The sequence below is a fragment of the Candoia aspera genome, chromosome 1, assembly GCF_035149785.1.
Source record: "Candoia aspera isolate rCanAsp1 chromosome 1, rCanAsp1.hap2, whole genome shotgun sequence".
NCBI lineage: Eukaryota > Metazoa > Chordata > Lepidosauria > Squamata > Boidae > Candoia > Candoia aspera.
Window position 1 is genome coordinate 169064804 of NC_086153.1, and position 23366 is coordinate 169088169.

Below are 23366 nucleotides of genomic sequence, written 5' to 3' on the forward strand. Positions count from 1 at the left end.
TGTAAATATGCCTTTTTGTATTTAAGGACTTTGCCTATCCAGGGCTCTGGATAAGGAAACTGTTTGTGTTCTATGCTTAGTTTAAATACACTTATTTTTGTAAAAATGCCTGGTGTCTTCTTTCTGATCTCTCGGGCCAAATGCCTTCCAGCAGTCTGCACAAACGCCAACAGGTTATGGGCCCAGGCAACCCAGAGAGCAGAGAGATCAGCTCCTCACCTCATTCACATTTTAAAGGCAAGCAACAAAGACCTGTGAAGATTTTCTTTGGAGCCACCTGGAGGCTTTCCAGCTGCTGCTGGTCTATGGGACAAAGAAGCCAGCTGAGGTGACTTGCAAAACAAGGAAGATGCCATGGCTGCCTACCAGCCCTCAGTGATGCTGCTTGAGTGTCTATCAGAGACCAACTACTTAAACTGGAGCCTCAAGATGGAAATGTATCTACGCAGAGAAAATCTTTGGAGTCCTATAGGTGAGGAAATCCTCCAAATTCCCAGTGCTGAATGGCTTAGACAAGATGAGTGGGCCAGAGCGACCATTATTTTGGGAGTTGAGGACAATCAGCTAGTGCATGTGCGTGGCATGCAGTCTGCAAAGCAACTTTGGGATGCTTTGAGAGACTTGTATGTGAAGGCAACAGCAGGGAATAAAGTTACCCTGACAAAAAAGCTGTATAAGGCCTACCTAGCAGAAGGAAATAGCCTTCCTGAGCACCTGTATTATATTCAGCAGCTGTTTGTTGAATTACAAGAGAGAGGTACGGAGTTTGCACCTCTGATAAAATCCTACATCATTCTGTCCTCACTGAATGAAACATGGGACATGCTAATTTGTACCCTAGAGGCTATGCCTGAAGTGGACCTCACCCCATATGTAACTGAGCGTTTACTCACAGAATGGGAGAAGAGACAGGAAAGATCCCCCCGCCCCAATCTCTTCTGGGAAGCTACAGTGCCAGAAAGCAAGCGAAAGGAAAGGGAATGAAGCTGAAGCAACAGCACTAGCCAGCCAGCGATGCTTCAACTGTGGTTCAGCTGCACACTTGCATAAAGACTGTGCCTTAATACCCAAAAATAGGAAGACAGAGAAGAAGAAGGACACAATGGAAAAGAGGCTCTTCAGACAACCCACATTGCACAGGTTTCTGAGAAGGGTAATTCTGATGTATGGTTGTTAGATTCTGGGGCCAATTGTCACTTCTGTAATTATAAAAGCTCTTTTCTCTCACTGTCTAAAACTGACTGACAAAGTGTATCTTTGGCTGATGGGTCTGTAACTAAAATTATGGGTCAAGATGACATATATATATCCTGCTTGGGAGAAACTGTGAAAGGTGTGTTGTATGTTCCAAATTTACAGTCAAATCTCTTATCTGTAGCACAATTAGCAGCAACTGGATATGTCGTAACATTTAAGAAAAATGCTTGTGAGATACGTAAAAATGGTAAATTGCATGCTACTGGTATTTTAAAAGACTCTTTGTACATTGTGCAAAATGCAAGGAAGCCAAGCTGCAAGGCTGCAGTTGGCAACATTCTAAGTCATGACCAGTGTATATACCTGATGCATAGGAGATTTGGTCATGCTAATTTCAGGTATATAGCACAAATGCCACAGCTGTGTGCTGACCTGAAGTTGAAACCCTGTGTACTTAGACTGTGTAGTTTGCGAAGAGTGCAAGACACAAAAAGCTCCTGTGAGTCAGCACAGTGACAGAGTTACAACTAGACCTCTAGAAATTGATATTATTGGTCCTTTTGCTCCAAGTTTTGGACAAGCCAGGTTTGCAATGACCATAATTGATGATTTCTCAAGATACACATTTATCTACATCTTAAAACATAAAGATGAGGCATTTGAGAAATTTAAAGGGTTTGTGATATGGGCAAATGGAAAATTCCCAAGGCCTGTATCTGCCCTCCAATGTGATAGAGGAGGAGAGTTCCTTTCTAACAAATTTTAAAGGTTCGTAGCAGAAAAAAGGATAGAACAAATTCTTTCTAACCCTTGCACCCCTCAGCAAAATGGTGTTGCTGAAAGAAAGGGCAGAACCTTGCAAGAGGGAATGTTATACTTGCTTAAAGATTCCAAATTATCTTTTAAATTTTGGGCTGAGTTGATCTCCACTGCCTATTATGTTCAAAATAGAATCTATAACTCTGTGATTCAGGACACTCCATTCCACTTGTTTTATGGTGTGAAACCAAAGGTAAACCATCTCAGAGTGTTTGGTAGTACTGTATGGGTTCGTATACCAAAACAGCAGAGAAGGAAAGGAGACCCCACAACAAAGAATGCCATCTTTGTTGGATATGAACAAAGCCAAAGAAGCTAGAGGTTTATATTAGGCGATAAATTAATAATTAGCAAAAGTGCTTCTTTTGCAGAGCAAAACTGGGGGGAGATTAAATTCTAGCTCTCCAGTTGATTTAACTACAAGGGAACAGCAAGGAATTGCTGATAATATTCTGCCTGATGAGGACATTAAACCAGAAAAGCAAACTTAAAAATCTGTCTGATACTTCTCAAGAAAGTGATGGGAGTCAAAACTTAAGCCCTGTATTACCCCGCAGGCCTCAGAGGAGTAATAAAGGCATTCCCCCATCACGTTTCCAGACGGAAACAGTAAAGGCTTTTCACATCTTTACTGAACCTGAATCCTTAGAACAAGTAAATGCTTTGCCACCTGAAATTGCACAGAATTGGCATTCTGCCATGCAACAGGAATTAGCATCCTTGAAAGAAAATAAAACATGGAAACTGGTAAATCTACCTCCCAATGAACGCTGCCTAGATTGCAGGGGGTTTTCAAACTGAAAAGGGATGCTGATGGCAAAATCCAAAAATACAAAGCAAGGTTGGTTGCAAAAGGGTTCACTCAAAGGAAAGATTTAGACTTTGATAAAACTTTTGCACCAGTTACAAAAGGTAAATCAATTAGATTGCTGTTAAAAATTGCTGCACTCAAAGGAATGTCAGTTCAGCACTATGACATTCAAACTGCATTTCTCTATGGTGAGTTAGACCACAAATTATACATGCAGCAACCCCCTGGCTATGAAAAAGGGGAGAATCTGGTCTGTGAACTGCAGAAATCAATTTATGGATTAAAACAGGCTGCTAGATCCTGGAATCAAAAATTAGATGAAAAACTGCAGCATTTTGGTTTTGAAAAAGGAAAAGCAGATCCATGTGTCTATGTTAAGAAAGACAAACAAGGCTGTATGTATCTGCGCATTTATGTAGATGATCTGTTGCTGTTCACATCAACAGATAAACAGAAGCTTGCTTCTGAAGCCTGCATGAAAAGCCATTTCACGTTAAAAAGCCTTGGAACAACAACAAATTACCTCAGCTTAGAAATACACAGAGAGAAAGATGGTAGCTTTCTGTTTAAGCCAACGCAGTAAAATTCAGAAGCTCCTAGAGGAGTTTAACATGCAAGATTGTAAGCCAGTCTCCACCCCCATGCTCCTTGAATTTCAAAAGGAAATAGGAGAAATTCAACTAACTGAGGCAGAGAAATTTAGGTCTGCCTCAATTGGAAGTTTGTTGTACATTGCAAATCATTCTCGCCCAGATATCTCAAATTCTGTGTCCATTTTAAGTAGACAGGTAGAAAAGCCTACATCTACTAGAAAAGCAGCATTAAAAAGGTTAATGAGGTACTTGCAAGGAACAAAGAATTATTGCCTGAAGCTAAATGCCTCTGGAACAATAGAAAAATTGCAGACTTTTGCAGATTTTGACTGGGGAACAGATCTCAATGACAGGAAATCAACTTCTGGGATTTTAATTCAATTTGCTGGGTCAAGCTTAGACTGGCATTCTACAAAACGAACACTTGTTGCTCTTTCCACAGCAGAGTTTTATTCCCTAGCACAAACCTGTAAAGAGGTTCTGTAGCTTAAACAGCTGTCAAAGGACTTAGGCATGGAAGCGAACCAGCCTTTAACTGTTTATGAGGATAATCAAGCTTGTATTGCAATGGCAAAATAATGACCAAATAAGGAAAGCTGCTGCATGCTTGGGGGAACTTGCCTGGACTTGCCACCAGAAGTTTCAGTTTCTGTTTCTGTTTCTGTTCAGCCCAGCCGCAGCTCTTTTGCTCAGCGCATGTGTGCGTGTGTATGAGCTTGTAAATATGCCTTTTTGTATTTAAGGACTTTGCCTATCCAAGGAAACTGTTTGTGTTCTATGCTTAGTTTAAATACACTTATTTTTGTAGAAGTGCCTGGTGTCTTCTTTCTGATCTTTCAGGCCAAATGCCTTCCAGCACTCTGCACAAACGCCAACAGGGTGGTACTGTTTGCTCGATCCCTTTAAAAACTTTAAATTAGAGGCTTAAAAAAAGAAACATCATCACCTAGGACATGAAAATCCAGAGGGGCTGAGACAAACATGTTCAACAAGGAAAAAGGTAACCTTTTTCCTTGTTGAACATTGTTGAAGGAAGGTAACCTTTTTCCTTGTTGAACATGTTGAAGGAAGAAACATCATTCAGAGAGATATAACAAGATCTAAACCTTCTTGGTCTGCAAAAAGGAAGGAACACTTTGACAGATAGCTATAAACCTTCTGATGGCTTCCTAGATTCCAGCAAAATGTCTCTCACACAAGAGTCTAAATGTTGTTTCCTGTAGAATTTCATTGTTTTATATTCTTCAATGCAGAGATTTCATTATTTATAGTTATGTTATACCATGCATGTTTTAATAGTTTTCTGTAAACCACCATGATTCTAAGTAAGTGATGATTGTACTGACAGTAAGACTACAATGTTTTTGCAATAAGCAATATTGGGAACATAGGTATCAGAACTGAGATGGTCCCATTACATTTCTATTAGTTAAAAAAACCGAGTCCTATAAAGGCTTAATATATTTCAGACCCTGAGAAAGCATCATTTCAGAACCAAGAGCACAGATGCTTTGAAGGTAGCATCAAGTCTTTATTTAAAGCCTCATCGTCTGTGGAAGAATGTCATAGAGTTGAACAATGAACAATTATACTAAGAAAGCAAACTCTATGACTAGATGGTAAAACAGGAATGTTAAGTAAGGATACCCAAAGGACCAGCTTAGTTTGTGCCTGAGTGGTAATTTATTCAAACCAAGGAGCCAGTTGGAAGTAACAGGATTTACAGGACCAGATAGAAACCTTCTGATTTTTGTTCGTAGTACACTGTTGACCATTAATAGTTGAAGTATCCTCTAGCGTAATAAATGTTTCCATATTATCCCTCTGCCCCAATCCCCAAATCTTTTAAATGTCAGTTGTCTATTTAATTTATATTTTTCTACTAAACTTAAATTAACATTTGTTAATTGTGGTTACTTAACTTTGTTGTTAATTTAGGGTCTTGTTAAGAACCTGTATACTTAGCAAGTGCATGTATCTACTAAGTCCATTTAAAATATCTCATTTGGTAAAATTGCAAGATTACTTATTGAATGAAATTATCATCAACAGACTGAAACACTGTAAATTGGCCAGTTAACACTGTAACTGATATGATACATCAAAGCCTAAATTTAGATTTTAAATTAGGAAGAAAACAAAGATCATCCATCTGAAAACTAAAACAACTCTGATTCTGAAAAGGGTATGCATGCCAGAATCACACAAGAAACTGATGCTGTAGAATAATTCAAATTTGAATGTAGTGGGCAAAAAAAATGTTTTATTGAAAAACAGGCCAAGTAAGTGATAAATATGTCCTTAGATTCCAAAAATGACAAGTTGGAGCAATATATTCTATATAATCTAAATTTAATGATGTTTAAGGATTATATTAATCCCATATTGATACTAGATTTATGCTATATGAATTTTTATACATTTGTTTTTCTCTTCCATTATGTTTAGTTTATTTTAATCACTATAAAGTATATAGATTTTTATATTGTATAATCATTAGTGTTTTTTTTGTAGTAGCAATTTCTTGTTCTATCTTACCAATAAAAATGTATTAAAAGAGGTGGGGTCTGCATTCAACTATGAAGAAATACATTTAAAATTAAAATAGCACAAATGAACTGCAATATATTTTTACTTTCAAAGCAACAGCATGCAGTAACTCTAATTTTAAACTCTGTAAAGTATGTTTGGAGAATAGTAAGTAAAATCTCCATGGAAATAGCAGATCTAAACTACATTAGTATGTTAAGTTGAATGAAGTCCAGGTCTGGTACATGTATAACAGTGGCATGTTTCCAGAAATACAAAACTGATGTCAGTGACCTGTGCATTAGTTTTAACTTGGTTATATAAACAAACTGTTCCCTCTTCAATTGACTCTCTTTTTTCACTGGAATATGTATCTATGCCAGCAGCTAAAATGTTAAGGCAATACTGTATAACTTGCATTGTGATTGTTACTTTAATCAGAGGATTAGTAATATTCACCACACGTTGAAACAGCAGCACTTTTAAACCTAAGTTTGATTACAGCATTTTTCTGTAAACTCTAAGAAGCCTATAAGGATGAGGAGAAGGGTACAGAATGTGGACAAATGGCATAATTTAACAGAAACATTCAGAAATTTTGTCAGTTTAAGGGAAGCACTGCTTACATTTTTAAAAAACTGGATTAAATTAGAATTTTTCAATGGTTAAAGTAACAATTTTAATTGCCCAGGTGGAATTGCCCAAGTAACCCTATGTAACACACATCACAGAACTCTACCTTATCTCTAGTAAAACTACTACATGTACTTCTGTAAAACAAGAGCAAGCAAACATTTCAGCCATGAGGCTATTCTAGTTGCCAGGGTACAGGAACCGTATGACACATATATATTACCTATGCTTCCCTCTCTCCCAGAGAGTCAGAACAAGATTGCAGTCACTGAGAGGGAAGACTTGTTACCCTACTTGAACAAAATCAGAGGAAGGAGGGAAGGAAGGAAATCCATTGCCTCTTTCCAGTGACCCACTGTAGATAGCTGGCTTCCTGTATTCATTTGCAGTTAGTCAGCTGATCAAGGTGGGGCTCCTTCTAGTTCCACAAGCTGCATTTTTAATGACCAAGGTCCACATCCAGACTACAATCTGATTGTCCCAATATAAGAAGTGAACAGATTTAAAACAAACATCCCACTATAGTCTCAAAGTTTTTTTGTAAAGTCAGATATTAAACATTTAACCCTTTGGCATTGATATGCTCCATAAGTATTAATACTATACAAAATCATTTGAGAAGGAGAGGAAAAATGAACAGCAAACTACTTCGAGGAATCTGCTAATTTTTCATTTTAAAAAAGAATTCAACATTTCCAGGTGTCAATCCAATCTATTCAATTCCAACAGAACCTCTGGTAAATAATTCAGTAAACACAACTCCTCAGAGGACTAATTTTCAGAGGAATCCTTCTGATTTTCAGCTACTCAGGTTTACGAGGTTGTATTTTGAACATGCTTCCTATACACCATTTGAACATAATAATGGTAAGCAGTCTAAGGGTGAAGACATATTGCATAATATAATTATACGTTGAGCATAATTAAAGACACTTCTAAAAACAGTGCATTAAAACTGCGTAAGCAAGAACCAGCAACTGAAATACCTACCTTGCTAATGTGCAACTGCTGCTGCTGAAATTGCTGTTTGTGTTTTTCCAAGAATTGCTGATGCTGCTGTTGGATCACTAATTGCTGCAGGGCCTGTGCATTCTGGGGAAGAGGAGCAGACTGTGTGCGCCCCAGAGGGCGGTGCTGCCGCAGTTTGTGTATTGAGGGAGACAGCCTATCAGCACCCACAAGGGACTGCGCATGGAGCGGAAGTGCCCCTAGTCCTGAAAGATACCAGGTAGAAGATAATATGGAGAAAAACAATGGAGAAAAAAGAGGAACAGAAGAGGAAGGAGAAGCTTTTGCATAACTCTTTCCATGGTAGCAACTTTATTTATTTGCATTTATATCCCACTCAGCTCCAGAGGCTCCAATATCAGTTAAAACTTATAAAATAATATAATAACATAAATATAATACAGAAAACAAGGGATGATGAAAATACCCAAGCATTAAAAACAATCCAGGCTGCCATTCCTAATCTCTAACTGGCTCTTTAAGCCAGACTTTGAGGCTGCAAAAAACGAAGGAGGGTTAAGCTAGCCTCTGTGTCCTTTTTGCCAATTTGCAGGTTTTTAAGACAAAATTACCATATGATAAATTATTCTATATATGTCTATATTCAGATCTCCCATGACAACAGGAGTGATATTTGAGAGCTACCCTATATGAAAACCCATGGAAAGAGTTACTGCATTTGATCACAAACATTATCAATAGCATAATTTTTAAGTAAGTTTGCACTGGGCAAGTTTATTCTTCATTTGCTGCCCAGAATAATTACTGAATTCCCAGTAGGAAACTCAGAATTTTGGACATGTAAATCATTTCATAAAAAGATTCAAGGCATGGAATAATTAGAAAATGGAAAGGATAACCATCCTTACAGCACAGAGCACAGGTAGGCAGCAGGCTCAGATAATGCCAAGCTCTAACAGAGCCACCAATACTGCTTCTTACTTGGTACCAAGTCAACTAGTTGCTGGGAGAAGTACTTTTACCTGAGACTAGTGGATTTTGTGCAGTTGACTGTTCCAGTAAAACCATGTGTTGGAGAAGCGGACTGTGTGTTGCTCCCCCTTCTCTATCCACTGCTGTACTGCTCAAATAAGGAGTGATGTGGGTGCCAGGAAATATGGAGATTCGTTGTTGTAATGATGGAATAGCAAGTCTTTCAGAATCTTGCTGTCCTGATCCACCCTGCAAGCATATAGCACTAAGAAGTGAGCTTATGAATGAAGTTAAGATAATGACCCCCTCTAAATTATATAATATCACTTACAGTACATGGGGCAGCTGCAGGTAGTCCTAAGGTTATATTAGGCAATGAGGGAGATGTATACAATGGAAGCTGTGTTATTGAGCCTTCACGATTAACAAGTCTATGAGCCAAGCTGGTCTGAAAAGAGAGCCAAAAATCCTGCCTCAGAATAATACCATTATATAAGAAACAAATACCTTGTGTGTAATCATTATTTGGGGGGCTTTATAGAGCTTTCCAAAAAGGTATACTTTTTGGGAGAGGAGAGTTTATAGGAGGTCTATCAATGAGATCAATTAAGACAATATATTCTGAGAGTTAAGAGTTCATTTTTGTATTGATCATCAAGCACTGAAGTAGATGTGAACCCTGTGCCATATAAACTTTAAATAACAACAGGGAAAAAGGAATGGAATAGACTTCCTCGACCACCCCGAGAAGGTCCTGGCAAATGAAACAATGCCATAACAATGCTATCCCAAGTGGGGTGTTTTACTAAAAATGAAGACAGAACATCACCAGCCTGCTCTGCTACTATTTAAAGCACAGGTACTGATTTTATTATTTACTCAGGTACTCTGACTACCTCACTGGAGTGGTAAACCAACGGGAGAGTAACACAAACCTCCCACTTTTACAGAAGGACAAGGGCTCAATGAAAGAAGGAAGCAGAGAATTTTAGCCTCATTCTATTAATTATCATCAATGTATAAAGGAAGTTAATGGAAATGAACAATGGTAACAGTAAATGGAATTCCTGGTTATCAGACTGACTGCAGCATTATAGTTTAACCTTATGAAAAAGATCTATTTCCCCTCTACCTGAAAAATCAGGGTACAAAATGCATGTGTTCAATTGTGTATGACTATGATATTTATATTCCATCTTCCTCCAAGGAACTCCAGGGACTGTGCAGGAATTCAAATCTGAAGAGGAAGAGGTCCTTTGGAGCATACATAGCACCAGCCCTCAACTCCTGAACCCAAATGTGCCTTTTCCCAGGATTTAGCTGCAATTGTAGAGGACAGCCATGCAGCCCTGCGAAAAAACAAGAGCTGCTTCAAGGAGTTACCAACAGGTGCTACATGGGCACATGCTCTGAAGCACTTTTTTCCCTTCAAATGTGATGTTTGCATGGTCCTAGTACATACAATTCATCTTCCATCTGTTTTCCTCACAATAAGCTCATAAGATACAGTAATGTGGAGAAAGCATAATATTGTTCAAGAAAAAGTCTTCAGAATCAAGTTGGTGAAAGTTTAGATTGAAGGGTTTAAAAAGAAGCCTTCACTGATGATAGCCACACTGTTTAGGCTGCAGATGAATGCTGTTTATCAAATGAATCCCAGGATCTCGGTCAGATGTCAGAAGGTAATAGCAGGACTTGAGCAATTACTGGAATTTGCCACATCAGGATTTTACAAAGAATTGCATGTGGTGCCACCAATGAAAACTCTTGGCAACTAAATGGTACAAAGGAACACAATTCAAGGAACTAGTATATGCTTTAAACTGCCTCCGAGTTTAAATCTGTGTGTATATTAAAATCTTTTTCAGATACTCTTCTTTAAATAGCACTATTTAAATGAGACAAGTGGCTATGGGAGAAGAAAATATTTAGAATGAGATACTTCACTTGTACAATTCTGTCTCCAGAAAGGTTCAGTTGGTATATCCATTATTATTTTTTAAATGCAACAGAAATATATTTTTATTTTCTCAGGCTTTCAGGCTCTTGTGCATTCTCTCCCCATACCCCACCAGACTACTTGGTTGATGTATTGAAAGTTGCTAAGAAGTCTAGCAGATACACAAGGAACACCTTCTCACCAATGGGCCCGGAACAGTCTCTACCTGATAACCAGATTTAAAAGCCAAATGGAAATGAATCTAGATATTTCTTCACATCCAGAAATTACTGCAACTGAAGTGCCATCACATACTCCAGTACCATGTCTAAGAAGTCCCCACATACTTTAACAAGTGGTGTTCACCACTATCCTTACCCAAAAGGTCAGTCCATCCTGGTCACTTTTATTGTATGATCTTAAAATGGCAAGAGACAAGTACACTTGTGGTGTGTCTCATTTCTCCAAGGATCTGTCCACATCATATCCCCAGGCAGTACATATGTAAAAAAATACCCATTTATAACTGGATAAGTAGAAGATAAACTATCAGCCAACAGATCTATTAAATATAGCATGCAATTCAGTGAGAACACAAGTGATTTTATCTGCAGAATTCTGCAAGCTATTCACATCAAATAATGGAGTAGTCCATTTCTTCTTCTTCTGAGTATCTAGAAGTCTTTGTGTACAAATGATGATGGCAGAGAATTGTTATTATTAATTGACACTGAGTAGGTCTTCAGATGCTTGTACTCTATGCTTGGTTAAATCTGCTTTGAGTTTTCCCACATTATTTCTACAGCTACATAGGGTTACGCACAAGGAGCAAAAAAAAAGCATTTATCTTTGAACTATTAAAGCTGCTGTGGTTTTGGAGGGTTCACACAGCACTACAAAGGCTGCGCCCAGTTGTGTGTGTGTGCATGCACAGAAAAAACTTCCTCTACATACATATACGGTACATGGGCAAAGTCACGAATATCCTTTGAAGCATCTACAGGAGCCTTCCAAAGCATGCAATTGTTTTAGTTCTGAGAAGAAAGATATTTTGGTTATGTTAATACATTTGGGAAGCATCTCTTTCAAATGCTTTTCAGAGCCCTATTCCCTAGCATTGACTTCTCCTTTATTGTCACTACAGTAAAACATGTAGCCTGAGAAAAAGACTCCTCCATCTCAACTATTATTACATATTTTAGTCTGCTTGTTGTGATTTGTTGAAGTACAAAAAAGCAGCATTATTATTGTGGATTATCTTTAATTGTTTTGTTTTGTTTTTGGCTTATTAATGGTCATTTTGTTCTGTTATTTTACAGAAGTATTGAATTTATTCTACATGTATTAGTTGTGTTCGCCATACTTGACATGTCATTAAGAAATTAAGTTTGTTTCCAGGTGCTTTCTTTTTTTGATACAAATATATACAGTATATGATTTGAGGCACAGTTTACTGAAGAAAATGGCATATGACTAATTCGTATTTACAACTCAAATAATTTGGTAAATGCCGAGATCAGTAACTAACCTAGTGGTGGCATTCTTTTAGTCTTGATCCAAGGAAATATGGTGGGAGATATCATGTAGGCCATCTCAAGGTAGGGAGACCTCCAATCTGATAGCAATCTCCACTTTCGACCTAACTACCCTATTCTGGGGATCACGTGGCCAGATCTCTCTGCAGTAAGACCATCCTCAACCATGACTTGTTATTAGATAAGGCAGCGGTTCTGGCATGTATTACCAAAACCTGGCTTGGCAAAGGTGACAATGGCACCGTATTGTAGATCTGTCCAGCTGGTATCTGGTCCTTCAGCACCCTCGATGACTTGGTTGTTGAGGTGGTGGGATTCTGATTGCAAGGGATACTTAACTATGACCAGGGACTCTGCTATGGAGATACAAGGCTGTGAGTGCCTATTTGTTAAATTGCACTGTAGAGACAAGCTTGGGATCATGCTCAGGCCTATACTGTGGCAATATGGGAGGCGAAGCATGTTTACTTCTCCTCCCTTATTGTGTTGGCAGGCTGTTATCCAAAGCCCTTCTTCAGGATCACAACTTCTCTGAGGATGGAACAATCTTGATCTGCCTAGATGCGGTGACCCAATTTGTACAGCATTTGGGCACAGTCTCCACTCTGCATGGACAGAACCTTTGGTAGTATGGAGCACCATCTTGTCATATTATCTGGGGCTCCTTTTAGCCTATGACCTCCAAGAAAGTGGACAGGGTGTTGCCTTGGTTATCTTCTGCTACTTGCTCTTTGGACTCCTGCCTGTTGTGGGAGAAGTCTGAAGTGGTGATTACTTGGATCTGGAAGATTGTTAACACCTCTTATGGAATGGGGAGCTACCAGCAGCCTGGAAGGAGACTGTGGTGTGATCCCTTCTGAAGATGCTGTCTTGGATCCAGTGGTCTTGGATAACTGTTATTTTGTATCCAATCTCCTCTTTTTAGGGACATTTGTTGAGGCAGTAGTAGTGGATCAACTTCACAGCACCTTAGAAGAGGCAGATTATTTGAACACTTTTTAATCTGGGTTAAGACCTGGGTATGGGGTGGAGACAGCATTGATTGTTCTCTTGGATGACCAATTTTGGGACTTGGATGTGGGGGAGTACACCCTATTTGGTCTGGTTGGACTTGCTTTCGATACCATCAACCGTAGTATCTAGCTGGACCACTGGTAGGGGTTGGGGATAGGAGGCACTGCTCTTTAATGGTTCTGATTGTTCTGATCTTTCCTCAGTGGACAGTTTCAGTCTGTTGTATTGGAAGTGGAGAGGTTGGACAGGTGGCCCTTAATGTATGGGGTTCTGCAGGTTTTGGTTCTCTCTCCCCTGTTTTTTAACATCTATATGAAACCAGTAGGTGAGATAATTCAGTGGTCTGGAATCATCAGTGCACTGATGATACCCTATTATATATCACTACCCTGTCCCAGTACACGCAGGCTGCGAGAGTCTGGATGGGACAGAACAGGCTGAAGTTGAACCCAAGTAAGATGGAGTTACTGTTGATACACTGGAGTTCTCTGTTGCCACCAGTGTTGCCCTTTGACAAGCAGGTACCACCCATGAAGGAGAAGGTTCGTAACTTGGGAGTCATTCTAGATTCACAGCTCCTATAATGCTGTAAGAGTAACCTTGAGGAACAGGAGGAAAAACCACAACCAATACCACAATCAGACAGAAGAAATTTGAGTCTGAGGCAGAAATGTAATCTGAGAAATCATCTCAGGCTGGACCCTCCCTGGGAGGGAAGGGGGAGGCAAATTCAGACTTGCAAGATTCTGTTACTGTAACCTTATAGTAAAAGTAGTATTAGCATTCATAACTTTGCTTTCCTAGTCTGGTCCACCTCAAAGGGCTGACATCAATTTCCAAGAGGTTCAGGGGGCTGAAGCTAAAAGTCACTGCTTTTCTGTGGCAGCAACAATGCTTTGGAACAGCCTCCTGATGGAAGTCAGACTAGCTTCCTCCTTGCTTTTTTTTCGGAAGTTGTTATAGACTGAACTCAGCCATTCTCTTTGATTTATATATGACACCATCCTTATGCCATAAATCCAGTCCTTAAAAATTGCAAATAAATAAATAAATATTTTAAAGAGTATGATATGTACTGAATTTTCACAGTACCAACAACCTGTTTGCTAAAACTCAAAAGCATAGTGGAACAGAGAATAAGTAATAGATTTATAATTATTAAGCAATTATGTTATAGTTATAAATCTGTTAACTATTCTCTTTCTGTACTAAATATACTGCCACATACATTTGACTAAATATATGTGTGCTTTCTATTGCATACAAATAAGCATTTGCTTCTGTAAATGTGAGCACAGTGACCAAAGAAAACATCTCATTATCAATGACAGTGATGGCAACAAAAGTCCTCTGCAAATGTGAGGGACACTAAGACATATTTGCTAAACATTCAAGAACAAAATGATATTCACACTGATATGATATTGGTCTAAAACAACAACTCAGGGTCATTCTAATTTATCAAGTCACTAAGACTGGATGTAATTAAGGTGCTCTGGAAACTATAACCCACTAGCTGTTTTGATCCTGGTGTATCACAGCTTATTAATATTTAGCAGACGACTGGGTTTGGGGGGGACAGTGGAGGATACATTCTAGCTACTGCTGAAAAAAGCCATTCCTGCATCCTTGTGCCATTATTTCCTTCTTCGGCAAGTTTCCCAACTCCAGTGAATGGGAGCAATAGGAGAATCAGGGTGGGCTGTGAAATTTTGTCACCTAGTTCCCCCCATGTTTTACCTGAGAGATGTTCTGAAGCCCTGCTTAGGGTAATAGAAGACAATCATCTCCTGCTTTACCAGAAATTGCTGAGAAGAGAAGCTAAAGTCAAAAAAGACAAAAATCTCTGGAAAGAAGTTAACAAAGTATTTCAGAGAGCTGTTATAAGAGAATTACAACAATATCTGCAAAGACATCAAGGATGGAAACAGACATGGAAAAACAAGGGAAGTCTTCCAAAAGATCTCTGAACCCAGAGAGAGGTTCCAACCTCGAGTTAGTATGCTAAAGGGTGACAGTGGAGAGATAGTAACTGATTAAAAGAAGATCATACGAAGATGGAAGCAGTATACTGAAATTCTGTACAATAGAGATATCGATGTCTAAGATACCTTAGAAGATATTTCCTACTTACAAGAGTATCTAGCACTTGAAGATGAAATCTGGAGAATGACAGAGTGGCCAAGAGATTGGAAGAGGTCAGCCTAAATTTCAGTAACAAAGAAATAAGTCTTAACAGAATGTGCAAACTATCATAGACCATATCCTTAATTTCACACACAAGCAAAATACTGGTTTTTTTGGCAGGTGTGCCTTCGAATCAGCCTTAACTCCTGGCAATTGTATGGACAGGTCCCTGCAGTTTTCTTAGCAAGGTTTCTCAGAAGTGGTTTGCCATTGCCTCCTTCCTAGGGCTGAGAGAGAGGGACTGGCCCAAGGTCACCCAGCTGGCTTTGTGCCTAAGGCAGGACTAGAACTCACAGTCTCCCAGTTTCCAGCCTGATGCCTTAACCACTACACCTACAGGCTACAAAATATTGCTTAGAATCATCCAATGTAAATTAGAGCCCTACACAGATGTTCAAGCCGGCTTTAGAAAAGGTTGAGGAACATGAAACGCTATTGCTGATGCAACTAGTTAATTGAAAAGGCCAAAGAATATCAAAAATAAATCAGCATGTGCTTAATTGATTATAAAAAGGCCTTCAATTGTGCTAATCATGTCAAGCTGTGGAATGGGCTTAGAAAAATGAGATTTCCAGAATATCTCATTGTCCTCGTGCAAAACCTATACACAGGTCAGGAAGCCACAGTATGGACAGAACCTGGTAAACGAAACTGGCTTCAGGACGGCAAAGAACAAGACAAGGCTTTGTACTCTCCCTTTATTTATTCAATCTATATGCATAACATATATTAAGGGAAGCTGGACTGGAAGAAGATGAGTGTGGTTTTAAAACTAGAGCAAGAATCATCAATACCCTGTGCTTGGCTGATGACACTACTCTCATAGCTGAAAATGCAAATGATCTGCAAGCTCTAGTAAAGAAAATCAAGGAATACGTTGAAAAAAGATTAAATATAAGGATGACGAAACTAGTGACAACAGGTACAGCAACCAGCCTTAGAACTGACAATGAAAATACTGAAGTAGTGAATAGCTTCTGCCTTTTATCACCAGTAAGGGAACCAGCAGTCAAGAAATAGGCCACAGATCAGCACTTGACAGAGTAGAAATGAAAGCCTTGGAAAAGATACTCATATACATCTATACCTACAAAGATCAGAACTGTGCAGTTATTTTTCCTATGACACACTATGTAAGTGAACGGTGTACTGAAGAAGCAGAATAGAAGGGGTATTGACTCTTTTGAAATCTGGTGTTTTCCTGAGAATACCATGGATAGGCAACAAAATAAAGAAAATGGACCATCAAAGAAATTAACCCAGAGTTCTCACTCGAGGCACAAATGACCAAGCTCAAATTATCATACTTCGAACACATCATACAAAGACCTATCTCTTTTGAGAAGTCTATAATGCTGGGAAAGGTGGAAAGAAAGAGAAGACGATGACTAGCAGCAAGGTGGATGGACAGCAATAGGTCACCATTAGAAGATCGGAAGGATCAGGTTGGGGACAAATCTTCCTGCAGAAAATCTTGCCAAGAGTCAACACCAACTTGATGGCACATAATCTACACAACCTTGAAAGCCTCGCAGAGTTTCCTTCTACCCCTTCTTATACTAAACAGAATTAAGGCAGGATTATCTTTGAGTTTCTTGTCATTTCCCCCCCACCTTCCTAAGGCTAAGTTGATCTTTACTTCATCTTGAAGAAAGAATGCAATAATTGTTATCTCCATATTCTTCTACACATCTTTAGAATATTGGGTGAAGAGAATTCCAGACTGAACTAACAGAGACAACCAGAAACAGTGCTTGAGACTCCAAGGCCTTTGATCTTAGAGGACTTCAATATTCATGCTAAGGTTATCTTGACAACAGATCAAGATTTCATAGCTTTGGTGATTGTTTCAAAACCATCCATGAGTCAGACTATGTAGTCAAATATTTTTTGTCCTGGGAGGAGGGGCTTGAGAAGTAGTCATTGCATGGAAAGATCACTGCCAGATGAAGGCTGAGCTACTGTAGAGGAGGAAACCAAATTAGAATAATCTGCTCTCATTTGGATTCCATTGGAGTTTGATTCAGCAGCCTAAATGGTCCCTTTCAACTCAGTAATTATATGAGGCCTTCTATTTAGTAGCTCTTTCTGGTGCTGATTTTTAATGGTTTGTAACTGAGCCACAAAATGCAAATGGGAAGCATATATTTTACATAAAAATATAAATTCTATTTCCATTCAGACACAACTTATTTAGATCTACTTCACTCTGAATTTAGGCCTGTTTAGGCACAAAAATCACTTTGTCTAGATATTTACTAGAAGAGAAACAGCTAAAATCTTACACTGCTCATTCTGCTAGCTATTTCAGAGGCCTTTGATACAATCAAGTGCTGGATAGATTCTCCTGATTCAAGATGTTGTACTGCTGTAGCTGCTACCTGGAAACATTTCTAAAAAGTGGTGGAAGATCCTTTGGCTTTTAATCTTCCATTTTTAATCTTCCATAGTCTTCCATTTCTTTTAACTTTAGTATGGAACAGCTGATGAGGTAGTAACATACAGCAATACAGGATGAGGTAGTAACATACAGCAGTAATACCTAATTCTACTCTTCTTTTAAATCTGGATCAGGTGAAACAATGGGAATGTTAAACAAGTCCCTAGAATCAATGGTCTACTTCTTCATTAAAGCCCTCTGTGGCTTGAGAAAACAGTAGCTGAAAGATTGTGCTTCTACATTAACTGCACATCACAACAATAATCCGACCTCGAAGTGCCCTCTCAGAAGCTGATGACTTGAGAAGCTTCTCAATTAGTGGCATGACATTTACAGAGTTTTCCTCCATATGAAGTTAGTGATACCAAATTTAGTATCTTTTAGGCACCATGCAAAACCTTTTTTTTAATTACCAACCTTTAATAGTTTCTGTCATTGCTGCAAGTTTTATTTGCTCCTTTATCTTCTAGATGTTGTCATAAGCTTGCTGTCATATTTGTTGTACTTCTATGTCTGGGACTATAAAAAGTTTTGCTATATTAATGGAAAGACTTCTGCTCACAGAAGGAGAATTCTGCTTATAGAATAGAATAAAATCCATGGATCCAACCTTTCCTGAGAATAAGCTGAAATTTTAAAAACCCCGCACAAAAGTAAATAAGTTCACTGCCTTGATGTAAAATTAGTACTTAAAAAGTCAAATATTACCAGCTTTCATACTCAACCTTTTCAACAAGTAGTTTTTTTTTTAATATGGTATAGAGCCAAAACCTGTAAACATTACAGATCTACTGCAATTAAAAAAGAGGTACCATATACATTTTTTCAAAATGTCTATTTATATTCTTAAAAATTACTAACATCCTCAACGAAGTACCTTCTTCCATAATGAATAACGTAACATGGAGCACTATAGAAACCTATTGGAATTAAGTAAAACAGTGTATCTTACCTCTGCTTGAATATTTGCAACTGATCCAACTCCATTTTCAGTGCTTATATTACTGGAACTATTGTTTGGAGAACTAGGGCCAGATCCAGGAGCGCTACTGCATGCAGATTCTAAAATACATTAAAAACATATTAATATCCTTAACTAGTTATTTTATTATGTATTTGGGAGGTCTATGGAAATAAGATCACATACTATCAGATCTCTACGTGGATGCTGACATTTGTTTAGATTAATAAACTTTTTGTGAAACAGCCTGGTTCTCAATCTTACCTGCAATAGGAATAATTTTTATTGGTTTTACTGTGAATAATATAAGGGAAATATTTGGCTGGTATAATTTGGGGATTTTAAAAAAGATGTATTATTTAATTTAGATTGAATGTATCTAGTTTTATGGATCTGTTTTGTACTAAGATTTATTTCAGGATTAGTATGTTTTACCTAACTTTGATTTTAAAGACATATAGAATGCACTGTTTTGAAAAAGTTAGCAGTAATTGGTTATTTCACAGTTATTTTTCTAGTTGGAGGTATTCAGCACCTATTTTCTTAAAGAGGTATTTCTTAGATGTTTGGAGAAAAAGGTGAGGCCAAAAATTGTTAATGATACTGTGAAGAGTTGTTTTTCCTCTTCAGTTTTAAAACAAACATTTCATTTTTTTTCTATTCTTAATACTTGAAGAACCTAAATGGAAATCTTAAAGTGTTAATAAAGTTCATCACGCTTTCTACAATAAGGAACATTCAGAATCAGTATAATGTTTTATTCTTTTTCATGTGAAAAACTTTGGTTTAAACCTACTTCTGAAAAAAGAATCAAAGTAAGTTTTTGAGGAGGATATTCAATGTGAAATGATATTTATAAAACTTGAGGGGCACCTTTCTATTTTTATTTTGCTTTTCAATCATCATGGGAGAGAAACATAGAGCAACTTTTGCAATCAGATTACTAATGATCATTTCAACCAGATAGCATCTTGAGGAATGGCAAAAGCTTGGGGGTACAGAGATCCTCTTTTATCATTCATGGTATAATATTGCCTCACTGTTATTCAATCTCTCATTCAGAGTTGTGTGGTAGCATTATTTTTGAGAACATCACTATACTGGCCTGACAGAAAAAAAGGAAGTATGTCAAGGATGCGGAAAAACACTTCAACTGTCTGACAACAATACTTAGGACAGTTCTGGGAGCTACACTTTTAGAGATTCAGACAAGTAGAACAGGTACAAAGAGGGTAAACACAATGATCAGGATACTAAAAAGTAATTTATATAAGAGAAATGGCAGGAACTGATTATATTTATATGGAATATAACAGTACTCTTGAAGGACTTGAAGGGATGTCACACAGAAGGTACTTTGGCTGTTCTCTATCATCTCAGCGTACAGAGAATGGACTAACCGACCTGGCTTACAGGGAGACAGGTTCTGCTTGAACATTAGGAACAATTTCCTGACAGCAAAAAAACTAGTTTTAGAATCTAAACGGCTAGTTCCAAGGGAAGAGAAAGAGTTGGTGACACCTTTTCACTGGATATGTTCAAGGCAAAGATAAACAGATTTTAGATTCCTGCAGTGAGCAGGGATTTTTGATTCTATATAATAGAATCCAGTCCATGAACCTACTGCTACAGCATCCCTGACATGTGGCCATCCAATCTCTGTTTAAACACCTCCAGTGAAAGTCTCCATTATCTTCCTTGTTGAACAGCTCTTACAGAAATTCTTCCTGATGCCAATAAAATTTACTATCTTGTGATTTAAACCCATTGCTTTTGTCTTGTCTTCTGGAACAACACTGGACAAGTCTATCCCATCTTCTACATCACAGCCCTTCAGATAGTTATGTTAAAGACAGCTATTCTTGCAGTCTTCACTTCTCCAGACTAAACATATGTAGTCTCCAACCATCCCTCACAGTTTTTTCCTTGCAAGCTTCTTATATTACCTTGAATGCTCTCCTCTGGACATGTTTCAGTATATCTATGGCCTTCCTAAAATTTGTGCCAGAACTGGATGCAACATTCTAGGTATGGTGTGACCAATGCAGAATAGAGAATAACAATGACTTATCTGAATTTTGACACTATATTTTTGCTGATAAAGCCTAAGATTTCATTTGCTTTGTTTCCAGCTCTATCACAATGTTGGCTCATGCCAAGACATCCAGATCCTTTTCACATTTTTGCTTTCTAGTATTGTCCCTACACTCATGCCTTTGTGAAGGGATTTCTACTGCCCCAGGAACACAAGGAAGAAAACAGGAACATTGCAGAAGAAATACCTGAGCCTGGGGGAAGAAGGAATGTGAGAAAGTGTCTTAGAGTAACTCTGCTACGTATAAGTTGAACAGGAGAATTATTTTATCTGATTTTCAAAATTCTTTACCATACTAGCAATAAAGATATTTCCAGAAATCCAAGTGGAACAGTACTTGCTCTTTTTCAGTCTTCTGTGATTCCTTACAGCTAGCTTTTGCAAGATTCTTCCTGGATAGAGCTGTTTTCATCCTGGAGATTTAAACTTGTTCCTTGAAGCCAGATGCTCCTTAACTAACTCTTCCCTTAACTTATGTAGCCATTCCCTCCCTGTGTTAATTGTTCTGTTTAGGTCCATTCGGGAATGAAACTGAAGAAAATGGAAGCTGAGAAGCCCTGCCCTCTGACCGTCACCTGCTATCATCCTATTATCTTCTCCAAGTGACTGCCCTACCCTTTCTTTTTATTACCTCCTTACCTCTTACTACTGTTTTGTGAATGTCGGCATTTGTAAGAAAAATCAAGATCACTGCAATTGTTTTAATCTTCATAATTACTTCCCAATCTATTTAATTGTTTTGAAATTTAAATGTAGTAAATTGCTGCCACTCCAACTTACCTGTGACATCTAATGGACGTTTTTTAAGAGCTGTAGCTATAGGACTATCTTTTCTTCTTAACAAGGGACTGCTGCGCCTTTCAGCAACCTTCTGCTTTAATCTAGATCGCAATTTGAGATTGGGCTCAGATGCTGGAATTGACAAAGCAGAAATTGAATTTATTTCAGGGACATAGAGTTTCCAGAAACAATGCTTCCTTGACAGAAAATGTACCCATCTAAGAAAATACATTCTTACAACTACCGTATTACAGAACTAATACACAGTATGATTAATAATATATTAACTTAACATACAAGTAAAGGGTAGCAGATCCAAATACTCACAAAAGTAGGTAAGCAAAACCTATGCCTCTGGTATAATTTCAGTGCAATACTAATAAAAACATTCATTCATTCATTCAACTTTTTTGGAACCACCCATCTCAAAAGGCTCTGGGTAGGTTATAACACATTAAAATTATAAACACAGCAGTAGGAATGAGATTATATGATACAGTTTTTATAACTGTACTGAATTTTAACTTCGTTTTATTGTAAACTGCCCAGAGTCCCTCCTTTGGGGGGAGATCGGCGGTGATAATAAATGAATGAATGAATGAATGAATGAATCAATCAATCAATCAATCAATCAATCAATCAAAAGTATAATAAACAACGGTAATAATAAATCAACACTCCCCCAAGATAAAATAAAATTTAGATAGGGTTGAAGGTTCAAGTGAAATTACTTCATTCTGGCAAGGTGCTACCTGATATAATCTGGGGCTATGCTATATAGGGCATTAGCGGCACTTTGAACTAGACCCAGAAACCTATTGGTAACCAGTGCAGTAACTTCAAGAGATGTGACCCTGCAATGGCAGGGCTGATCTATCAGTAATCTTGTCATCACACCCTATTCCAGTTGTTGCCTCTGGGTGATCTCCAAATGCTGCCCCAGGTAAATCACAGTAATTAATTAATTAATTACATAGTTACAGTAATGCAAATGGGTGAAGATCAAGGTGTGAGTTACTAATGCCAGAATATCTCTGCACCAGCCAAAGTAGTGCAAAGTGCTCCCTGTCATGGCCCCCACTATATTGTTTAAGTAGCAGCTATGAGTCCAGGAGGATCTTTAAGTCATGCATCAACTCCTTCAAGGGGGAGCATGACCACATCAAGAGTAACTACCAGGACCAATGACCCTGCATGTTTGCTGATATACAGAAGCTCAGTCTTGGAGGGATTTACATTTGAATTTATTTTGCCTGACAGCCTCCAGGCACTGATTCAAACTTTCCACAACATTTCTGACTTAGCCTGGGATGGCAATCTATAGCTGACTGTATGTATATCCCAAACAAATGGAAGACCTGCCCCAGTGGCGTCATATAGATATTAAAGAACATGAGGGAAAGCACCAAGCCCTGAAGTACTCTGTACTAGAGTAACCTAGGCATCAAGTGCTGTTTTACAACATTGAACTATCCAGTCAGGTAGGAGTAGAACTATTGCAAAACAGTGCTTCCAACTATCAGCCCTTGCAGGTAGTCCAATAAGATTCCATGGTGAATGATGCCAAGAAGTCCAAAAGGACTAGGAAGGGCATAATGGCCCCATCCAAGTCCTGTTAAAAGTCCACCACCAGAGTAACTAATGCTATTTCTGTTGCCTGAATACTGACTGATAGGGATCTAGATAATCCATTTCCTCTAAACTCTCTGAAGGTGAGCCATCACCATTTTCTCAGCAACCTTTCCCCAAAAGGGCAGAAGTTAAAAACTTCAATACCAGCCCTGTGGCAATATCCAGGAGCTCATGAAGGGGCAATACCAGGCAGTAAATGGACAATACACCAACAGCAACCCTAAATTATCTCTATAGTCCACATAAAGGCACTCATAATT

The 23366-nt window shown here is 38.3% G+C and overlaps 2 protein-coding genes across 3 annotated transcripts in view; both read right to left on the reverse strand.

The window, feature by feature from the left end:
* The window catches only part of RAMP1 (receptor activity modifying protein 1), a 322064-nt gene that overhangs the window by 117787 nt on the left and 180911 nt on the right, over nucleotides 1-23366 (reverse strand). The gene's annotated exons all lie outside the window — the stretch shown is intronic.
* Nucleotides 1-23366, reverse strand: part of HDAC4 (histone deacetylase 4) — a 207281-nt gene that overhangs the window by 76019 nt on the left and 107896 nt on the right. For both annotated transcript variants that reach the window (XM_063317859.1, XM_063317858.1), the window contains 5 exons: nucleotides 21475-21606; nucleotides 18591-18700; nucleotides 8855-8971; nucleotides 8574-8772; nucleotides 7573-7796 (listed from right to left, as the gene is read on the reverse strand). In XM_063317859.1, the coding sequence (XP_063173929.1) occupies nucleotides 7573-7796; nucleotides 8574-8772; nucleotides 8855-8971; nucleotides 18591-18700; nucleotides 21475-21606 (782 nt within the window). The remainder of the gene's footprint in view (nucleotides 1-7572; nucleotides 7797-8573; nucleotides 8773-8854; nucleotides 8972-18590; nucleotides 18701-21474; nucleotides 21607-23366) is intronic.